A 20,503-nucleotide genomic window follows, 5' to 3' on the forward strand; every position below is an offset into this window, starting at 1 on the left:
AAACAAATAGTTCAAAATTCATTGATATGGAAGGATAACTGTAACTTAACAGGAAAAAAATACAATATAATTATATAATGTTATGTCTTCCTATGCCATAGGGGGAAAACCCTTTATAGAAGTGCATCTGTTTTTTTTCAGCATAGAGAAATAACATTAATTACTCAAGGTGATGAGATGGGGACTTAGTTTTTTATTTATTTCCATATCATTAGACTTCTAACAATGAGCATCTAATTCTTTTATAATCAAAAAGTAAATACATTTTAAGGAGGAAAAGAGGGGCACCACTCTGATACCATTCTGATATCTGTCTTCACAAGTCCAGACTGCTGACAGTATTCCCAGAGTGAGCATCAGCAGGCCACTCAGTAAGCAAAACCGTTTGACAGATATCATGAGGGCAGTTCCGTCCTGGTTCCAATAATGCTGGTAGGGGTCAGGGTCAGAATACTGTGCAACAGAAATATAATGGGAAAACCCCTATGTGCTTTAATTTGTCTGGCATCCGCGTTAAAAAAATAATTAAAAGATGTAATTCTAGTGATATACTTTATTTAACCCAATATTTCTTTAAAAACTATAACCATATAATCAATATAAAAATTATTAATATCTTACATTATTTCCCTTATTCTAAGTCTTTGAAATTCAATACAATACAATGTGTATTGTATACTTACAGCACATCTCAATCTGGTCTAACCACATTTCAGATGTTTATTAAAGATTTTATTGGGGAGCGGGAAAAAGGGGGGAACTAATGTGAATGACCCATGGACATGGACAACTAAATGGGGATTGACTGTGGGAGAGGGGGGAGGTGGGTGGAGCAAGGGAGAGCAAATGGAGGAAAAGGAGATAACTAATAGAAAAACAATAAAATTAAATTAAATTAAATTGTTTTTTATTTTTTTATTTTTAGAGAGAGGGGAACGGAGTGAGAAAGAGAGGGAGAGAAACACCAGTAGGTTGCCTCTCACACACCCCGAACTGGGTTGCTTCCCACAAGCCCCCAACTGGGGACCTAGCCCACAACCTAGGGATATGACCTGACTGGGAATCTAACCAAGGGCCTTTCAATTTGAAGGCTGGTGCTCAATCCACCAAGTCACACCAGCCAGAACACACATTTTAGATGTTTAGTAGCCACATGTGACCAATGGCTGCCATATTGGCTAGTGTAGGTTTAGCCTTCCTCTTGAAATGGCCTTCAGATCTTGAAAAGACATCATTTGGAAAAACAGAACTTTAGCATTGGTGATGTGAGAAATGCTTACAATAAAAACCGGGACACAGGACCTGAGCAGCAAAGCGAGGCGTTTATTCACGAGTCTGCAGAGCCAGGCACACCCTCAGCCAGGAGAGTGTGGGCGCAAAGTAGATGAAGAAAACTGGTTTTATAGTAATGCGATCAGCTCCCCTCCCTAACGCGATTAGCTCCCCCTCCTCCCTCCTTCTCCCCAGTTTCTCCATTACCGGTTACTCCGGAATTACAATTTAATGAGATTATCTAAATGTCCTATTGTGATTTGTAAATATGTTACTACTGTCAACTCCCTTCTCCCATTTTCCCTCTGTCTGGTGATGACTATCTTTCCCCCCTCAGGATGTCCCTTAAGACCCTCTAATTACATTTTCCCTTTGCTACTAATGATTTTCTACTGGTTTGGGAGTCACTATGTCCTTGTTTCTTACAGTGATGCATCTGATTTTTAAAGATAACCCCATGTCATTCAGAACCAAGTGTGGGGAATTAGAGTGGGGAAGAAGATGACACTCAGAAATATTCACCAGCAGCCATTGCTGGTGTGGCTTAATGGACTAAGTGCCGGCTCTCGAACCAAAGTGTCACTGGTTTGATTCTCAGTCCAGGTACATGTCTGGGTTGCAGACTGAGTCCCCAGTTGGGGGCGTGCGAGATGTAACCACACATGGATGTTTCCCTCCCTCTCTTCCTCCCTTCCTTCCCCTCTCTCCAAAAATAAACAAATAAAATCTTTACAAAACGAAAAGAAAAAGGAAACATCCACCAGCAAATAGTGTCAATAGTGTCAAAGGATGCTTCAAGATAAGCCTAAACCGACCTGGCCCTGGCTGGTGTGGCTCAGTGGATTGAGCGCCGGCCTGCGAAGCAAGGGTCAACGATTCAATTCCCAGTCAGGGCAGATGCCTGGGTTGCGGGCCAGGCCCCCAGTTAGGAGCGTGTGAGAGGCAACCAATCAACGTTTCTCTCTCTCTCTTTCTCTCTCCCTTCTCTTCTCTCTCTAAAAAGAAATAAATAAAATATATGTTTAAAAAAAGAAAACCAATGACCTAAACCCAAATTCTGTAAACTTAGAGTAAACTAAACTTTGGTGTCAATATAAGTGTCCAGCCCTGGCTGCTGTGGCTGAGTGGATTGGTGATAGACTAGGGGACAGGAGAAAGCAAACCTGGGAAATCTCTGGGGTTGGGAAAAAAGTAAAAAGAATGAATAGACCCATATTTCTCTCTTTTTTTTTCTCTTTTAGACCCATATTTCTTTTATGTAGGTGGGTATAGAATTGTGAACAGTTAATTAACATAAGAACAATAACAATGAGGGGCTCTGTGTTCTCCTTCTCCAGTGGGAGATTGTGTCCTGAGGGGTCCGGAAAAAGGAAATTACTCTGGCATTCCAAAGGTATGTTATCACAGATGAAAAAACACAGTAAAATAGGCTCAGTTAAGGTAAAGTTTGACCTTTGTCGAGAAAGATACAGGCCTAGGACATGACTGACTACCTGCCGTGACTTACTCTTAATTTTAATTTCAGACTATCCTATGTAGTTACTTCTTCCAAATATGGTAACACTGACAGCTTCTAGGGTTTAGGACCTGATAACTTTGGGGCCATTATCAACCTATCATAGTAATAAAATAAATAAATAAGTAAATAAGTAACCGCTAATAGTCTTTTCAGTGCAATGACACCACTAATGTACAACATAAACTGTTATAAACATGGTAACAAACCTGGCTGGTGTGGCTCAATGGACTAAGCGCCAGCCTGCAAACTGACGGGTTACCAGTTCGATTCCCAGCCAGGGCACATGTCTGGGTTACAGGCCAGGACTCCAGTTGGGGGCATGCGAGAGGCAACCAATGTGTATTTCTCTTGCACATCCATGTTTCTCTCCCTCTTTTTCTCCCTTCCCCTCTCTCTAAAAGTAAGTAAATAAAATCTTAAAAAAAAATTTCTCCCTGGCTGGTGTGGCTCAGTGGATTGAGCTCCAGCCTGAGAACCAAAGGGTCGCTGGTTCGATTCCCAGTCAAGGCACAGGCCTGGGTTGCAGGCCAGGCGCCTGGTTGGGCACACAGGAGAGACAACCACACACTGATGTTTCTCTCCCTCTCTTCCCCTCTCTCTAAAAATAAATAAATAAATATTTAAAAATTTTCCCTCTTTGCCCTGGCTGGTGTGGTTCAGTGGATTGAGTGCTGGCCTGTGAACCAAAGGGTCACTGGTTCAATTCCCAGTCAGGGCACATGCCTGGGTTGCAGGCCAGGTCCCCAGTTGGGGGCGCATCAGAGGCAACCACTCACTGATGTTTCTCTCCCTTTCTCCCTCCTCTGGGAAATGCTCACAATAAAACACTGGGACACAGGACCTGAGCAGCAAAGCAAAGCGTTTATTCACGAGTCTGCAGAGCCGGGCGCACAGCCAGCCAGGAGCATGTGTGCATGAAGTAGACAAAGAAAACTGGTTTTATAGTAATACGATTAGCTCCTCCTCCCTAATGCGATTAGCACCTTCTCCCCTCTCCTTCTTCCCTATTTCTTCATTACTGGTTAATCTGGGTTCACAATCTAACTCAATAAACTACTTAACTCAGGGTGTGATTAAGTAAGGGTAATCTAGTTATAGGTCTATCTCCAATTTATTTGCAAAGTTATCTAGCTACATCTTCCCATTTCTCTGTTTGGTGATGACATCTTCCTCTTTTTGATCCCAGAGATATGTAAGAGGGGCTGAGGAATGTAATTTTCTCACCCCTTTTCCATGATTCCTCTGTTAATTACCTCCTACTGGTTTGAGAGTCACTGGCTTGCTTCTTTATCCCTAACAGCAGGCAAGGGGTTTATTGAGGGAAAAAGCGGAAGGGGGTGGAGGGGAAAGGCAACACCTGGACCAACTCGGGGGCCAGTAGGAGCAAGAGGAATAGGGAGCAAGGGAACGGGGACTCCCAATCCTCCACACGGGCCCGTAGAAGTCCCACCAAGACTTCTGCAGGCACGCTTTTTAAACTTGCCCACCACACACTTCAGCGGGGGTGAGTTTGTCTCATTAGCATATTCAGTAGATCATTTGCATCTGGTTGTTCTGACTAGGTTTGCATCCTGGCTGTGTCTACATTCTGACAATTTTTTTTTTTTTTTAATTTGTTCCTTTTGTTGCTGTTTTCTTTTTACCCACCCACAGTTTCTGATTCAGTGAGTCTGGAGTGAAAGCCCCAGAATTTGCATTCCAAACATTTCCAAGTGACAGTCATGCTGCTGGTCCAGGAACAAGGGCCCCCTCTTGAGAGCCACTGGTAGTAGAAATGTTACTGGGCAGGGGCCTGGCCCTGAGCGGGGCTGCCTAGGGCCAGCTGTAGTGTGTGGGTTCTTGACATCATATAGAAAATGTTTTGGGTTTTTTTTAGTATTTTTTCTTAGACTATTTTTAGAGAGAGGGAGAGGGAATGGCATGAGATGCTTTCCAGAGGGAAGCCGCATGTGCTGGATCCTTTGTCTAGAGTTTTTCTCTCTTGCAGGAGAGTCTTAAGGGAGGCATCAGGGGAGGGTTTCAGCAGAATATTCATCAGTTCTCCACGTGTGCCCTTTCAGGGTCATGGTCTCCACTGATTGGTCAGTGCCAGGGCAGCTCTTTAGTCATTGCAGTTGGTTCTGGCATTGCCCACCTGGTTTTGCTGCTTTTCGTGGCCTGGATGCTATCTCCAGGGAGAAAAGGTTACCCTGGGGGCAAGGTCCTCCTCGTTCTCCCAGCTTTGCCCCTGCCAGGCCTTCTGCCCTGGTGACTGTCTGCACCTGGCTGCAAATTGCTTGGCCAGTTTGTTCAGCCATCTTGTTAACAGAGTGAATGAGGGTTCTTTCATGTGGCGCCTTGGTGTAAAACCCAGCAACTGGTGTTGAGGAAAACAGGTCTTTATTTACAGTATTCCAAACTGGGGAGGGCAGTGAGCACTTCAGCTCAGAGCCCTGTTCTCCCACGGGACCCAGCACTTCCCTTGCTCCCCAAAAGGCTAGAAGCCAAAAACATTCCCAGAAGTTCCCCATCCCTTATCTGTCAGCTCTCTTCTTCAGGATCTGGGGTACGATGTCATCAGCCTCATTATAACAGTCCAGGAGAACACAAACGGTTCTCCCCTTTGCCCTTTCAAAGGGGCATGGCGTTCCTTTCCCTTTCAAAGCAGCATGGTATTCTTCTAGCTACAATGTCTGCCGCCTATTTTTAAATCACTGACTGCCTCCTGTGACGCAGTGGGAGTGGTGACCAGTTCTGACCATTCACAGAACTGTGTGCTCTTCCCTCCCTATTTCATAGTCAAATTCCCTCCCATCTCCTTGGGGCCTTGGAAGAACCAAACCATTTGCATAACTAAGACACTAGCCACTAGCTATAGTCCTGCAAAGGCATCTTAAAAGCTGTTCCCTTTTCCCCATCCCCCAACTCGCAGGCTCTGGGGATTTTTGGAGACCTCCACTCTGTAACAGTCTGTCTCAGTTTTCCTATTCCACCTGTCAGGGAATTTTTATAGCTTCTTACTTTCCTGTCTCAGAAACAGCCAGGAGTCCTTGAAAAGAGGCTCTGCCAGCGCTCTGAAGAGGGGCTCTGATCGGCTCCTCTGTTGCGATTCAGTTGGGGACAACAAAGGCTCTTTAAATGCTCACAGCTCTACAAAACACAATGTGGAATCCCAGGCATAACTGCGGAGGGAATGCCAGAAGGGGTACACTCTGGCCTGCGGAAGGAGGGCGAGAGACAGGAAGTCCCAAAGGCATGAGGACAAGGAGGCTGGTGCTGGGGGCCCCTGAGAAAGCAGCAGGGGGAGGGGAGATAACTAAATGGGGGCTGAGAGAACAGGGGGCAAAAGAAAGTGTGTTTCCTGAATTGCAGTGCAAAAACCGCTGAGTTTACACACCATTTGGGGCAACTCCTGGCTGAACAATTTTTAAAAAATCCTCACCCAAGGATATGTTTATTTTTGAGAGAGAGAAAGAAGTATCCATGTGAGAAACATTGGTCCATTGCCTCCCGTACATGCCCTGACCAGGGATTGAACCCACAACCTAGGTATGTGCCCTGACCAGGGATCAAACCCTCAAACTTTTGGTGTATAGTATGCGAAGATGCTCCAACCAAGCCACTGGGCCAGGGTCTGGTCAAACAATTTTTATTTTAATAGCCATGTACATTCTTTTTCTAGCAAACTTCTCTCTGTGACAAATGAATCTTGCCTTCCATACTTTACAATGAGGACCACTATAGTGGTTCAGAGTGTAGACTTGGAGCCAGACCACCTGGGCCATGTTACTACTGTGTGACCTAGGGCAAGTTACATAACCACTCTGTGCTTCAGTTTCCTTATCTTAACCTGGGATAATAGAACCTACCTTCCTTGTAGTATTGTCATGAGGATTAAATGGGTTAATGCATGTAAAGTGCTTAGAACAGCCTGGCACTTAATAATCACTATATAGGTGCATATTAGCTAATATGATTACAATTTCCTTTTTAAGTAAGTTTAAAAGTAAATTAGTTTAAAGAAAAGTATTTGGTTTCTTTGAGGACACGGCAGAAGTTGAGAGGTGACACAAAAATGCCTGAATTTGGCAACGGTTTTCCAACTGTGCTCCCTGGAGCGCCAGGACAGTTCCACTTCTGCTTTACAGATGGGGCTTCAAGATGTTTAGACCGTGTTCTGTGATTAAAAACAAAGTTTGCAAAGCACAGAGCTAAGAGTTTAGAAGAAAAACTAATGGGATGTTGATTCCTTAGGGGTCAAAACAGAGTGGTAGAGGATGGGAAGGCGTTTAGCCATAAAAGGGTTAAATCCAGCTGTCCTTCAGGCGGGAAGGCTAGAGGAAGTCCCGGGTTGGCTGTGGGAGGGGTCCAAAGAGCAGTTCTGGGGAGGAGGCCCACTTGGCCTTTCAAGAACACCTGGGTCCCAGGATGAAAAGGCTCTGGTTCCCCAGGAAACAAGGGGAGCTGGAAAGCAACCATCATAGTGCGTTAGGCAAGAAAGAGCAGGGTCGGAGGTCTGGGGCTGGAGGCAGAGCCAGCACCCCTTGGGGAGCCAGGCGGGGCCTGGAGAGTGGGAGCAGCGCCAGGAACGTCTCAGCGGAGGCCGACTGTCACACCACCCACTTGGTCCCCTGCAGACAGCAGAAAGGGCAAAGTCTGTAATCTGACAGCCCACTGTGTCATGGATGAGCAGGCCTGACACAGTCCAGTGGGGGCAGGGGCGGGGGCAAAGCAGACAAGCGGGGTGGCCCAGCATCCCCGGTCTCCCACACCGGACCTCGGATATCGGATATCGGCCACCTCTGAGAGCGGAGCTTGGCTGGGGCGGCTCCAGGGCCTGGTCTGGCCTCAGAATCACAGCCACTGCTCCTTTAACTTACCGTGTGCCAGGCCCTGTGCCAAGCACTTCACTTCTTAGATTAATTCTTTCACTTGTGAGTAAAGAAATCAACTCAAGACAGATTAACTTTAAAAGGGGGCGCAGTGCCTTGGGAGGATACAGGAGTATCTCTTGAACCCCAGGTCAGGAGTTAGCTGGCCTCAGGAAAGGCCCAGGGTGGGGACTCTGGGGCATCTGGCATTGCCCAGTAACTCCTAGGTTCTCCCTGTACACCTGCCCTTAGGAGGTGTGTGGGGTTTTTTCCTTAAGATTTTATATATTTTTAGAGAGAGGGGAAGGGAGAGAAGCATCGACTGGCTGACTTTTACGCGTCCCCGACCAAGGACCTGGCTGCAACCCAGGCACATGCTCTGACTGGGAATCGAACTGATGACCTTTCAGGTTGTGGGACGATGCCCAACGTACTGAGCTACACCAGTCAGGGTAGGAGGTGTGTGGGTTTAAATCCATGTTTTTTGTGGCTACAAAAGCTAAGAGCTGGTCCTTGAAGGAGAGGGCAGAGGGAGAGAGACAGTGTTCACCAAGCCTGTGGGACATGGGAGCATGGACAAAACACAGAGTTTGATATGAAAATAAAGCTTTAATTTGCCAAGGGGAGCCTCACAGCATCCCCTGCACACCCCATATCCCTGCTCTCCTCGGATTGAACAAGCAGGGCCCCCTCTGCTCCACAGGGAAGAGGGCGGCGTCCAGCTGGGAGGACAGTGCTGGACCTGAGGCTGAGGCCCTGCTCAAAGGTGGGCAGGGGGCTGGGCCGGCTCCTTTCGGCCCTCGCCAGCGATGGGCCGGCCTCGCTCCTCCCAGATGGTGAGGCCGTCGCAGGAGCAGATCTGCTTGGGGTTCTGGAAAAGGCCAGCGGAGCGTGCGATGATGCCACAGGCCAACCTGCAGATCAATGTGTGGTCAAGAGCAGGCACTTGGCTGGGCCCCTCACGGGTCTGGCTGGCAGAGCACAGCTTCCTGCAGGGGGCGGCATCACCCACCTCTTTCCTGAGTTCCCGGTGATTTTGGACAAGGGATGGCCACCCCGGCCCAGGTCGTCTTCTCCCTCATCAATGACCAGGCTTCGGCCAATCACATCCCACACCTTTGAGGGGAGACAATGGCCTCAGACAGTGGACCTGCCTGTGACGAAAGGTCCCCACGATCTTTTCCACCTTACCTTCAGCTGCTCATCCTCTATCCTGAAGACGGCTCGGCCATCAGCATCAGCATGGACGTTCCCCAGGTCTCCCCGGTGCTGCAATGAGACCCAGGGGGAAAGAGCACGTGGGGCCCAGCTGCCAGGTTATGGCTTCCCAGTACCTGGTTCCCCTTCCCAAAAGAACCAGTGTCCTCCTGTGGGTACAGCCAGGTAAAAGGAAGGGACGGTTCGGGACATAAGAAAGCCAACTGATGCTCCTTCCCTGGAATTGAAATCCTGGGTGGAATGGCGGCACACTGAAAAGAGCCAGTGACCCCCTTCCTAGGAAGCCATGCCCACTGGACCAGACTGTTTCTCCTGTGAGGTCATTGCCCAGCCTGGCATCCTGGCCTCAGAAACCAGCCCACTTCCTGCTTCTTTCCAAGGCCGGCTGTCCCGCCTCCTGATGACTCCGGGAGCCCTTGGCAATCTGCACTTCCCCTGGGCTTACACTGGCCAGCCGTGGCTTCTTGACCATCAGAGGCGGCCCGCATCCCTTCCCTGACGTCCAGCTTCCAGGAACAGAGAGAAGAAACACAAGGGCCAAAGGGCCTGTCCTGCCCTCTCCCCCAGAAGCTGGCTCTGCTGCACACCTTCTCCCTGGAAGGTAATATAAATGTCATAGCACATTTACTGAGCACCTCCTAAATCAGACACCCTCTGCCGGGCACTGACGGGGCATATGCAGTCACTGCCCTCGGGGGGCTCGCAGCTCGGTGGGAGGCAGATGCAGAACAGATGAGTGGTTATGCACACAGGGTTATTTCAACAGCGAGTGCGTGTTCTGGGGACAAGACCCTACTGGTGAGTCAGAGACTCACATCTGTGCAAATATGTTGTCCCCAACCTGACACTTTGGGCAGAAGCAAGTGCCTGTGCCCGTGTGGGCTGGTATACAAGACCTTGCTGCAAAGCACGGTCACAGAGCATGTCACTGTATGACAGGTTCGACAGGCAGCAAGAGCCACTTCCGCTTCATCCTGTTTCCCAGGGAGACGTCTTCTGCTTCCACCTGGCGCTTTTGTTCTGCCCTGTGTTGGGACTTTTATGGCAGGAAGATCGAGAAGGGGGAGGCAAGGATACAGAGCCTCGGGGAGAATTTTCAGGACCTGGCTGAGGGAGCAGCAGCAGGCAGTGTAGCTCAGAGGCATGACTTGGCAGCAGAGGGTCAAGAGAGGCAGCCTCTCAGTCCCTCCCCTCCGCACCGATGGGTGGAACTGGGCCAGTGGCCTTGAATGTCACACCAAGCAGCATGATGGGGCCTCTACCTTCAGGCACTGGAGAGCCAAGAGAGGTTTTAGGCAGGGGTATGACATGGTGACCCGATGCTTTGGTGCAATCCCTCCAGTACAGTGTATGAAGAGAAAGGACTGGAGGGGGACAAGGAGAGAAGGGAAGGAAGCTGAGACCACGTAGGAGACATGCGACAGGACAACCATGGTCGGATGTGAATTCCCACACTGAATCCATTTCCATCTGGCCCAAATCAGATGCTGAAATCCATAAGGAACCTGTCAGTTGTCAAGGTGGCCTCGGTCATGGAACTCTTGCTCAGGTCTTCCTCTGTCTCTATCAAGGCCTTGGGCACCATGGAGCAGCTGGCTCCAGCTCCCTCTGAGTCCCAGCCCTGAGAGGGGCCCAGGTCAGGGCATAGGTTGCAAGGTGGTCTCTTGTCCTTAAAAAACCTGCACTTCACAAGAGACAGGGGCTGCCAGTTCCCAGATGCTCCAGCTGGGTCATGCCTCAGGGGCTCTGCCTGTGGCCTCTTCACCTGCCTAATTCCTGCTCAGTACCCCTCCAGGATCAGCCAGGAAGACAGCCTCTAAGATGCACCCGCCCTCGTCTGCTCCCCTGAGCATGGGCTGAACCTAGCGTCACTTCCAAGATTATGTTACAGAAGAGTGTGGCTTCAGTCCTAGATGCCACCTCTCGCTTTCTTGCTTCGAGGGAAGCCAGCTGCTGTGGTGTGAGCTGCCCCAGGGAGAGGCCACGTGGCAAAGGACTGAGGTCTGGCCAACGGCCAGGGAGGCCCCGAGCCTGCCAACAGCAACATGAGCCAGTGTGGGAGCAGGTCCTGCCCGCCCGGAGCCTTAACATGGCTGCGGCCTGTGAGGGGACCCCAGCTAAGCCGCACCCAGGGAAGCCGTCAGACAGTAGGTGCTTGTGGTTTTACACCCTGAGGTTTGGCGTGACTGGATTTACAGCAATAGGTAACTGATACGCTGAATGCAAGCACAGCCCTGGGCAGTGGCTGGGGCAGAAAGGCTTTTCTCCAGCTTTGACTGGGAGGGCGGTGGGGGGGAGTGGGGGAGAGGAGAAAAAGCTTCCAACCAGGAGAAATGTGGCCGAGCTGTCAAAAGTCCAAAAAACCAGTCACATGAATTAAAAAAACATCGTGTTTTCATTTGTTTTGTGGCAGAAGGATGCAAGCTTTCATCTGGACAGAAAACAAAAACCAAGGAAGCCTGTGAGTCCTCGGGGTGCATAAAGGGGAGTCACCAGCTCTCAGGACCAGGACCCAGGGCCTGCCTGGCATGGAACCCCATGAAGGGGAAACACACCCTGGGAAGAGAAGTAGACGGTGTTAGGTGTGTGAGGACAGGGCATTGGGAAACATTAACCCACAGGGAGGGGAGGCCACTTTGGGTCTGATGTCCAGGACAAAGTTCCGTTTGGTGTTGACAGCTCTTTAATACCTGGCTCTACCATTTTAACAACGATCAAGGGGACCTCAGTCACTAGCAGGGCTCAGAATGCGTTTTAGGCCTGCACTGACTTATTTCTACAATGATCCTCCTTATCAAGGCTAGAAGTACCAGTTTCCCGTTCTCTGTGCAATATCAAGTTTCTCATTAAAAATTCAATCTACCTTAATTACATAAAATACTGTCTTGCTTTGCTTCAAAATAATGAGGAAAAGGGGCCCGGCGGCGCAGGTGCAACAGGACTGGCCACGGGGTGGTGACTGCTGAAGCCGGGTAACAGGGACCTGGGGGTTCAGGGATAGCAGTCTTTCTGCTTTGGAACGTTTGAAACTTTCTGTGATAGACTGGAGCACTAAAAATAACTAAATTTACCTACGGGAAAAAATGAGTCCATTTAAACCAAAGCATTGAGTAACTAACAGCACAAACGGTCCTCAGATAAGGCAGAAATCCTTAAGGCAGCACATGACTTGCTGCCCGTGGGGAAAACACTTCTCTGGGGAAAAGTGAAACCCCGGGACCAGGAGCGGGAGCATCTGGAATGGCCTTCCATTTCCACACTGTCACATCTCCGGGAAGCTTTCCCATGGCCCCTGGCCCTCAGGCCATATCAGGGGCTGGCTCTGGACTCCCAGAGCCCCCAGCCAGGATCATCTTACTGTGCTGCAATGAAGTGCTCTGTGGTCCCCCGACCCCACTGTGAGCTCCTAGATGGCAGGCCTTGCTCACAGAAAGTGTCGATCAGTGCATGTAACGGAAACCAAATAAGGTGGGGACCAAAAAGGAGTCTCACTCAAAGGCTGCAAGAGCTGCCTGCCTGGCCTCTGAGACCTTGGGGCTTTGTCTTAGCCCGAGCCTCGCCCAGCTGGACACTTACCCGGTCAGCATCCTGGGGGCCCCCATGAGAGGTTCCGTCAGGGTTAAAGTGGTCCCCACAGCTAAGAATAAAAGGTAGCAGGTGGGCAATGAAACAGCAGCTCACAGGCCAGGTGATATGTCTTCTTAATTACATTTGTTTCATTCATTTATTTGTTCATTCACTCAACAAACAGGCCCACTCTGTGCCAGGCTTTGAGTTGAGGACACTAAGGAGACTCGAGCCCTGGCTGATGTGGCTCAGTGGACTTAGCACTGGCCTGCAAACCGAGAGGCTGCGGGTTCAATTCCCAATCAGGGCACATGTCTCAGTTGTAGGCCAGGTCCCTGGTTGGGGGCACGCAAGAGGCAACCGATGGATGTATCTCTTGCACATTGATGATTCTCTCCCTCTTTTCCTTCCCCACCTTCCTCTCTCTCTAAAAATAAAAAAATAAAATCTTTTTTTTTTTTTTTTAAAGAATTGAACATGGGTCCAGCCCTCAGTAAGTTTCTAGGGGAGACATAAATGAGTGACCAACTAATAGTATCATAGCATGACAAACACCAAGGCACAGGACCTGCCTTTCCCATGTCCAGGAGTCGCCTTCCATCTTAGGGGCAGTAAGGTGGCTATGAGCAGGAACATTAGGGTCAGATTTTGGTTCAAATCCCTACTCTACTATTTACATGCTCTGGAGCCTTTGACAAATCATTTAACCTCTTTGAGCCTCAGTTTCCTCATCTGTAGACTGGGCCTGTATGGACATGTCTCACCAGGTACTTACAAGGACCAAGTGTGCACGTGTGCCTAAGGGCCGAATACAGCCCCCTGCACATAGTGGGTACACAGCTGGGGTGGGGGGTGAGGATGCTATAAGGGAGGTCACAGAGGACTTACCTGTTGCAGTTCCTTGTGAGGTCCCCGAACTGATGGACATGCAGGCCGTGCGGCCCAGGCTCCAGGCCGTCAACGGTCCCTTCAATGAGGCAGCGCTCAGGGCTTAGCTGCAGGAAGCGCACCACCCCCTGCACAGGGCCAGGCCCCCCTAGAATGGCCACTGCTGCCCCCAGGTTCTCTGCAAGGCATAAGGCACCTGGGTTGGCCCACCACCTCCCCAGCCCCACCCCTTCATCAGCTGGGGAAGGGCACGGGCAGAGCCCTACATAACTTTCACACCTCCAAAGCCTCCCCAACCCAAAGCCACAAAATCCTGCAGTTAGATTTACACCGGCCCCAGGCCACCTCCCTCCCAGAAAGGCAAGGCCAAGGCCACAGTGGTTACTCACGCAAAAGACCACTGCCCATGCCCTTGAGTACCGCCTGCCGCCCCGAGCCTTCTAAGAGGGTCTGCACCTCCTGGCTGGGCAGGGTCGTCTGCACCAGGACCATCTGGTTCTCCAACTGCACCTCTACGCTCTGGACACCTGGGAGAGGAGAGGGGACAGAGGGCAGCTGAGGGCTGGCACCCCTGTGCTGGGAACAGGGAGGAGAGAAACAGGGGGTGACGCCCTCTCCCCATCTTCACCAACTTTCCATGGCTGGATGCAGGCTCGGAAGCTGCCTTCTGTAAGGCCCTTAACACCATGACACGGGACCTGCCTTTCCCAGGTCTGGGCGGTTTCTTTATAAATAAAGTGGGGGTAATGTCCCCTCACTCCCAGGATTATTGTGAGTCCTTGTTATATGCCGGGCATTATTTATAATTTTTGAAACATAGATAATTCTTTTAAAATGTTTTTCAAAAGCGGGCTAGCAGAGCCACATTACTCGTAATAGCCAAAGGTAAAAACAACCCAAATGCCCATCCACTGATGGATAAACAAAATGCATTATTTCAATACAACGAAGAAGTACTGTTCAGCCACAAAAAGGAATGGGGAGCACTGACGGTTGCTGCAACACATGTGAACCTTGAAAACATTGTTACGGGAAAGCCAGTCACAAAAGGCCATTCCAGAGGAAATGTCCAGGATAGGCAAATCTGTAAGGACAGAAGGTAGATCAGGGGGTAGGGTAACAGGAGGGCGGTAAAATATAAAACCGATAGTGGTGATGATTGCACAACTCTGTGAATATACTAAAAACAATTGAACTGTATAGTTCTTTTTGGTTTTTATTTATTTACTTTTATTGTATTTTCCCATGACCACTGAACCCCCTTAAGCCCCAAAAGCCACTGAACTGCACATAGACTTTAAATGGGTAAATTCTGTGATATATGAATTATATTTCAGTAAAGCTCATATCACCATCATTATGAGAGCTAACATTTTCTGAGTACACACTGTGGGCTTTTTCGTACTTTACATGAAGGAACTCCTTCCAAACTCAAGTAATCCTGTGACTCGGGTGCAGAGAAATTAAGAAACTTGCTCAAAGTCACACTGTAGGAAATCGTGGACCTACGATTCACCCCAGACAGCCTAGCTCCGGAGCCCGAGCCCTTCACCTGGATGCTGCTCGCCTGAGAAGGGGCCCCCAGCCTCCAGGCTGGGTTGGGACCCCCACCTCTGCCCTCCCGTAGCAGCTGCCACTTCCCTGCGTAAGTCACACTGTGAGGGCGGGAGCGCTGCGTGTTCCACAAGGGTCAGGTTCAAGTGTCAGTGTGTTTCAGTTGCCCCCAAACCCCCAAAGTCACCCCTGTGTGTACACAGCCTGTGGGTGACTCTGATACATGCTCAGCTTGGACGAACGTCGAGCCAACTCGGAGAAGGCAGAAAGGGGCTTCTCCTTCATTCTCAGGTATTTGGGGCTCCCAAGCCTTTTAGGAGAACTCTTGAATCCTCAGCCAGTGCAGAGGGGATGGGCTAGGAACTCTAAATGCTGCTCTTACCTGTAGGGCTTATAATCACTCTGCTTTGACCTCAGTAAATGTGTTTGCTGCGCTGGGGGGTAAGCCCCCGGGAGCCGTGGGCGGGCCAGGAGAAGCAGGTTAAATAAGGCGTTTCGGGCCGCGTTCAGCTAGTGCTCTGTGAACTGAACGCTACACTCACCGCTGGCCTTTGCTTCATCCTTGGTTTCCTGCCCCCGTATCCTTTCGACAAACGTGTACCTCGCACGGAGGAGGCCAAGGTCAGGGAAAGCACTGGTCCTAGTATTTAGGGAGCTCCCAGGCTAGGGGAGAACTCAGACTATGCCTGGGTTAACCATCAGGCAGAGAAAAGAATAATTCCCCGGGTACAGACAAGGCACCTCCGCTGCTCAGATTCCTTCCTGCTCAAAGGAAACGCTGCCGGGAGGAGGCAGCGCCTGAGAGACAGGAGTATTGGGCTGGTGGCTACAGAAGACCCCATGGGCTCGCTTCCCTGCAGCGTCCTTGCCCCTGCTGGGGGCAGGCACAGCGTGAAGGAGATAGGACAGGCACAGCCACGTCCTCCCCTGCAAGAACAAGACAATTCTGGGAGCATTTGAGATCTTACTTCCCAGCACGTCATCAGTTTGGCTCAAATTCATAAAAATTCTCTAAAAAAAAAGGCTATTCTGTGAAAAGGAAACTCTCCAAATAACCAACGGTCCCTCACGTCACACATCTCATCCTGTGCCACCCAGCAGCCTGTGATGCCTTGGCGTTCCAGGGCCACACAGGTGCCTCTTGATGCAAAGGGGCTGTGGGGGGAATGGCGGGGCACTCTGGTGGCCTGAGCCCGCAAGGTATGACAAGAGCTGCGTGCTCTGCTTTACACATAGCAGGACGGTGACACCGTCCTCATCTGGCAGGTGAGGAAATGAGGCTGGAAGGTTATACAACTGGCTTGAGGTCACAAAGCTTGGAAGGCAGCTTGTCCAACCCCAAAGCTGATGTTCGGTCCCCTCACCCAGAGGGAGTAGGGTTGAGCCCCCAAAAGACTGATTGGCTGAGGCTCCCAGGGCTCAGATAAGCGTGCAGTGAGAGAGGCTTCATTTATCCACTTGCCTATTCATTCATTTAACAAATGTACACGAAGCACCTGTCATGCACCACGTTCCAGGCAGTGGGGACACAGCAGGCGTAAGTGAGGTGCTGTCTGCCCCATGAGGCAGCGCACGTCCGGTGCAGGGGCTCAGATATCAAACACATGCACGAGACACACTCAGACAGTGAAAAGTGCAGTCAACGAAACAGGTATTGGGGAACAAAGCGGGGAGGGTATTAGGGAATAACAGGGGGAGGGGGTTAGCCTCTTAGACAAGAAAGGTCTCTCTGAGCCTTTAAGCAAAGGCCTGAATGTAGTCAGGGAAGGGCAGTCTAGCAGGGGAACAGCATGGGCAAAGACCCTGAGGCAGGAACAACATTAATGCTTTATTTATTTCTTATTTTTTAAATTAATTTATTACATTTGGTGGGGGGTCGGGGGGGGGAGACAGGTCAGTGTGGCTGAAGCTGGGAGTAAAGAGAATAGTAAGATATGGAGCTATAAGTGGAGGCAAATCAAGCACAGGGTTTTTGTTGGTGGTGGGGTTTTTTTTTTTTTTTTTTTGTCTTTTTAAGATTTTATTCATTCATTTATTTATTTTTTCAATCCTTCCAGAGAGAAAGCAAGGGAGGGATGGGGGGGATGGAGAGCGGGGGGGGGGGGGTGGCGGGGAAGAGAAAGAGAGAGAGAGAGATGTGTACGTGCCCAAACCTGGAACTGAATCTGCAACCTGGGTATGTTCCCCAACTGGGAATTGAACTCGCGACCTTTTGGTTTACGGGATGATGCTCCAACCAACTAAGCCACACTGGCCAGGGCAAGATTTTATTAGTTTTTAGAGAGAAGGTAAGGGTGACTGGGAATTGAACCAGTGACCTTTTGGTGCTCAACGCATAGAGCCACACCAGCCAGGGCCAAGCACAGCTTTGTAGGCAACGGGAAAGAATCTAGACTTTAATTTTAGTGCAATGGAAAGCCAGCGGGAAAGGCCATAGTGGATAGTGGTGGAGTGTGGGCTCTGGAGTTGAAATCCTGAGTCTGTTACATATTAGCTGTGTGGCCTTAGACCAGTTACTCAACATTTCTGTTGAATTTTCTGTCTAGACTCTTCACATGCAAATGGAGATAGTAATGCTATCTACTTCAAAGGGTTATTGAAGACCTAAATGAGTTCTTTATATATAGCACTTAAAACAGTGTCTGGCCCATGGGAAGCTCTCAAACATTATTACTTCTAGAAGATTTTAGACATGGCAGTCACATTATCTAATGTATGATTTTTTTTTAAAGATTTTATTTATTTACTTTTAGAGAGAAGGGAAGGAAGGGAGAAAGAGAGGGAGAGAAACATTGATATGCAAGAGAAACATGATTGCTTGCCTCTCGCAGGCCCCAAACTGGGAACCTGGCCCACAACCCAGGCCTGTGCTCTGGCTGGGAATCAAACCAGCAACCCTTCAGTTCATAGGCCGGCACTCAATCCACTGAGCCACACCAGCCAGGGCTAATGTATGATTTTAAAAATCACTCTTGCTTTAAAAAAAAAATATTCTCACCTGAGGACATTTTTTTCATCAATTTTAGAGAGAGAGGAAGGGAGAGAGAGAAACATTAATGAAAGAGAGGCATCGATCAGCTGCCTCCCATACATGCCCAGACTGTATGTCACCTGACTATATGCCACAGAACCAGGATCGCACACACCTGGACCTGGGATTATATACACCTGGACCGGAGAATAGAACCTGCAACCTTTCGGTTATAGGATGATGCTCCAACCAACTGAGCCACACTGACCAGGGCTCACTCTGGCTTTTATATGAAAAAGTATTAGAGCGGGCAACAGAGGTAACAGGGAGCCCGAAGATGAAGTTCTTGTTTGGGTCTGGGAGAGGTGAGGTGGCTTGGATTGGGGTGAAGGCCAAAGTATGGAAAAAGAGGCTAGATTGAATATATTTTATTTTATTTTATTTTTTTATTTTTATTTTTATTTTTGAATATATTTTAGACATAGAGCAGGCAAAACTTTTGACAGATTAGCTTTATGGCAGGTGGGTTCCTGGTATGCTGTCTCTTAAGAGGAGCTGATTCTCTGCTCCTGAAGTGGGAGGGCTCCAGGCGGGAAGTTCTTTGTAACTGCGCACTTCTGCACTCCTGACCGGAGTCTAAACCAGGACTCCAGCTGAGCAGTAGTTCAGTTTGGCTGGTGAAGCCCAGAGTGTGGCCAAGCCAGCCCTTGTTTAGCTCAGAACCCAGTGAGAGAGAAAAGATAAGCCCGCGGTGAACTCCAGGGTGCACGATGAGGGTTCAAAAAAGTGAGCTTTGGGCTGGGAGTTCCTCCCACTTACACCTGGCAAGAGGGCAAAGCTCAGTTCTCCAAAGCCCCAGGCCTCCGAAGAGGGCAAACCCCTCTCCCCTCACCGCCCATGAAAAAGCCAAGCCGGTTCCAGTTACCCAGAACAGAAACTGTAGTCACCAGAGGTCTCTTTCTGTGCCTCAGAAACCTGCTGAGGGCAAAAAATTGCCGTGTCCAACAAAAAGCCTGGCTGTCTGCTCTCCCAGCAAGAATGTTTTACAGGAAGTCGAGAGCCCCACATCCTCGGAAAGCTTTGGTCAGAGCACTGCACTCCCGGTGGCACGGCTCAGTCCCCTGAAACCCTCGCCCATTGTCCCCAACCACACAGCAAACGCAGCTTCAGGACCTGTCCCCTCCTTCCCCTGCCCAGCCAGACTATTACCACCCGTAAGCCCTTCCTGTTGCAATTCCTAAGCCTCAGTGTGCTCTCATCCCACGCCAAAGACTTTTCTAAAGCGCTAATTCACTAACGCAGTCTCTGGACAAGCCTCCCGAGTGGCTGCCATTATCATGCCCATTTAAATACCGAAGAAAGAGAGAGGCACAAAAAGTCACATACCTGAGACCTCAGTGCCTCAAAGCGGCAAAGAGGAGATCTGAACCCAGTCTAACTCTGGTGCACACCCCCCTAACAGCCACGACACATTCTACCCTGTGCAGAGCCGACTGCCACCGTTGTCCCAGTTTGGCAACCCACCTCACCTCATCTCTTGCCAGACCTGCTCTTCCAGGAGTAAAGCGTGTGTGCTCACCTCTACCTGAGACAGGGCTGTGCCTGAAACACTAGGGAACCCTTCTCCCTGAAAAAAGCCCCCAGTGTCTGTCTACAGCTCCCGTGCGACTGGATGAACATTTAACAGAATCAAAGGGACGTAGTTCCCAGCGCCATGCGGGGGGCTCTGCCTTCTCAGAGCCTTCCAGCTGTGCCAGGTCGCCTCCAGACCAGCTACCTAGCTGACGTCTAAGAACCAGGAGCTGCCTAGGATGGAACATGGCCAGGAACATGTTTGCTTTGTCAAGATGATGCTGTTTCACCAGCAAAAAGTGCTTGTTTTCCAGGGAACAACTGTAGGCGGGGCTCTGCTCGGCCTAGGTCTGTACTCTCCAGGTACTCGAGCTTTAAGACACCAGGAGGACAGGCAGCTGCTGGCAGGACAGGCTGGAGACCTGTACTCAGGCTCTGCCTCTGGGGTTCTATGTGACTCCAAGAACAGTCTTTCTCCTCTCTGGGTCTCAATTTCTGCAGCTGTAAAACGGGAATGCGGTTGGTCTAAGAGATTTGCTTGCCTCTCCCAGAGGCCTCTGGACGGTCCACAGAAAATTTATCAGGCTCTTACCTGCCACTCCTTGCAGGGTCTTGCGCACCGCGTCCACACAGCTCTGACAGGTCATCTGCACGGCGAACTCCAGCTGCAAGGGCAGCAGGGACCGAGGGATGAGAGCTGGGAACCTCCCCTCCTGCGTGACCGTGTCACTCCCTCCCCTACGACTACCCCCAAAGGCCTGGGAAAACATCCCACGTGACACCTCCTGAAACGTCTTCTTCATTATCACTCATTTCAGGACCAACACCCTCCAACATGAACCGCAAAGATCCTGCTACTCTCGCACCCTTTTCACGCCGGAGCCCCGCTTCTTCCCCACTTCTCGAGTTAACGATCACCCCGAGGGGTCGAGGCCCCGCGACGCTCCCACACGAGACTTCGACCCTCACCATACAGGCGGTCCCACGGTCCCCTGAGTCCGATGCCATCTCGGACCCAGTCGGAGAATCTGAACTGCTAAGTCCTACAGCGGAAACCTAGTGCAGCGTCTGAAGGAGGCGGAGCCTCGGAAG

General features: G+C 50.0%; 1 protein-coding gene across 1 annotated transcript; it reads right to left on the reverse strand.

Annotated features, from left to right (window-relative positions):
• Positions 1-8,299: 8,299 nt before the first annotated feature.
• Positions 8,300-20,503, reverse strand: CCS (copper chaperone for superoxide dismutase). Its single transcript, XM_090258002.1, has 8 exons — positions 20,386-20,503; positions 20,004-20,076; positions 13,704-13,841; positions 13,315-13,492; positions 12,436-12,496; positions 8,833-8,910; positions 8,654-8,757; positions 8,300-8,555 (listed from the first exon to the last, which is right to left on the reverse strand). Exons 2-8 carry the CDS (start codon positions 20,056-20,058, stop codon positions 8,402-8,404), a joined length of 768 nt encoding a protein of 255 aa, XP_090114128.1. The 5' UTR covers positions 20,059-20,076; positions 20,386-20,503; the 3' UTR covers positions 8,300-8,401.

The sequence above is a fragment of the Furipterus horrens genome, unplaced genomic scaffold (genome assembly GCF_987537825.1).
Source record: "Furipterus horrens unplaced genomic scaffold, mFurHor1.1.pri manual_scaffold_2, whole genome shotgun sequence".
In the NCBI taxonomy this organism is placed as follows: domain Eukaryota; kingdom Metazoa; phylum Chordata; class Mammalia; order Chiroptera; family Furipteridae; genus Furipterus; species Furipterus horrens.

Coding starts and splice junctions, on each gene's coding strand:
- CCS (XM_090258002.1), bottom strand. CDS start 20,058: ATGACCTGTCAGAGCTGTGTGGACGCGGTGCGCAAGACCCTGCAAGGA. Junction 13,842..20,003: donor GACCCTGCAAGGAGTGGCAG/GTAAGAGCCTGA, acceptor CTCCTCTCCCAG/GTGTCCAGAGCGTAGAGGTG. Junction 8,758..8,832: donor TAGAGGATGAGCAGCTGAAG/GTAAGGTGGAAA, acceptor CTCCCCTCAAAG/GTGTGGGATGTGATTGGCCG.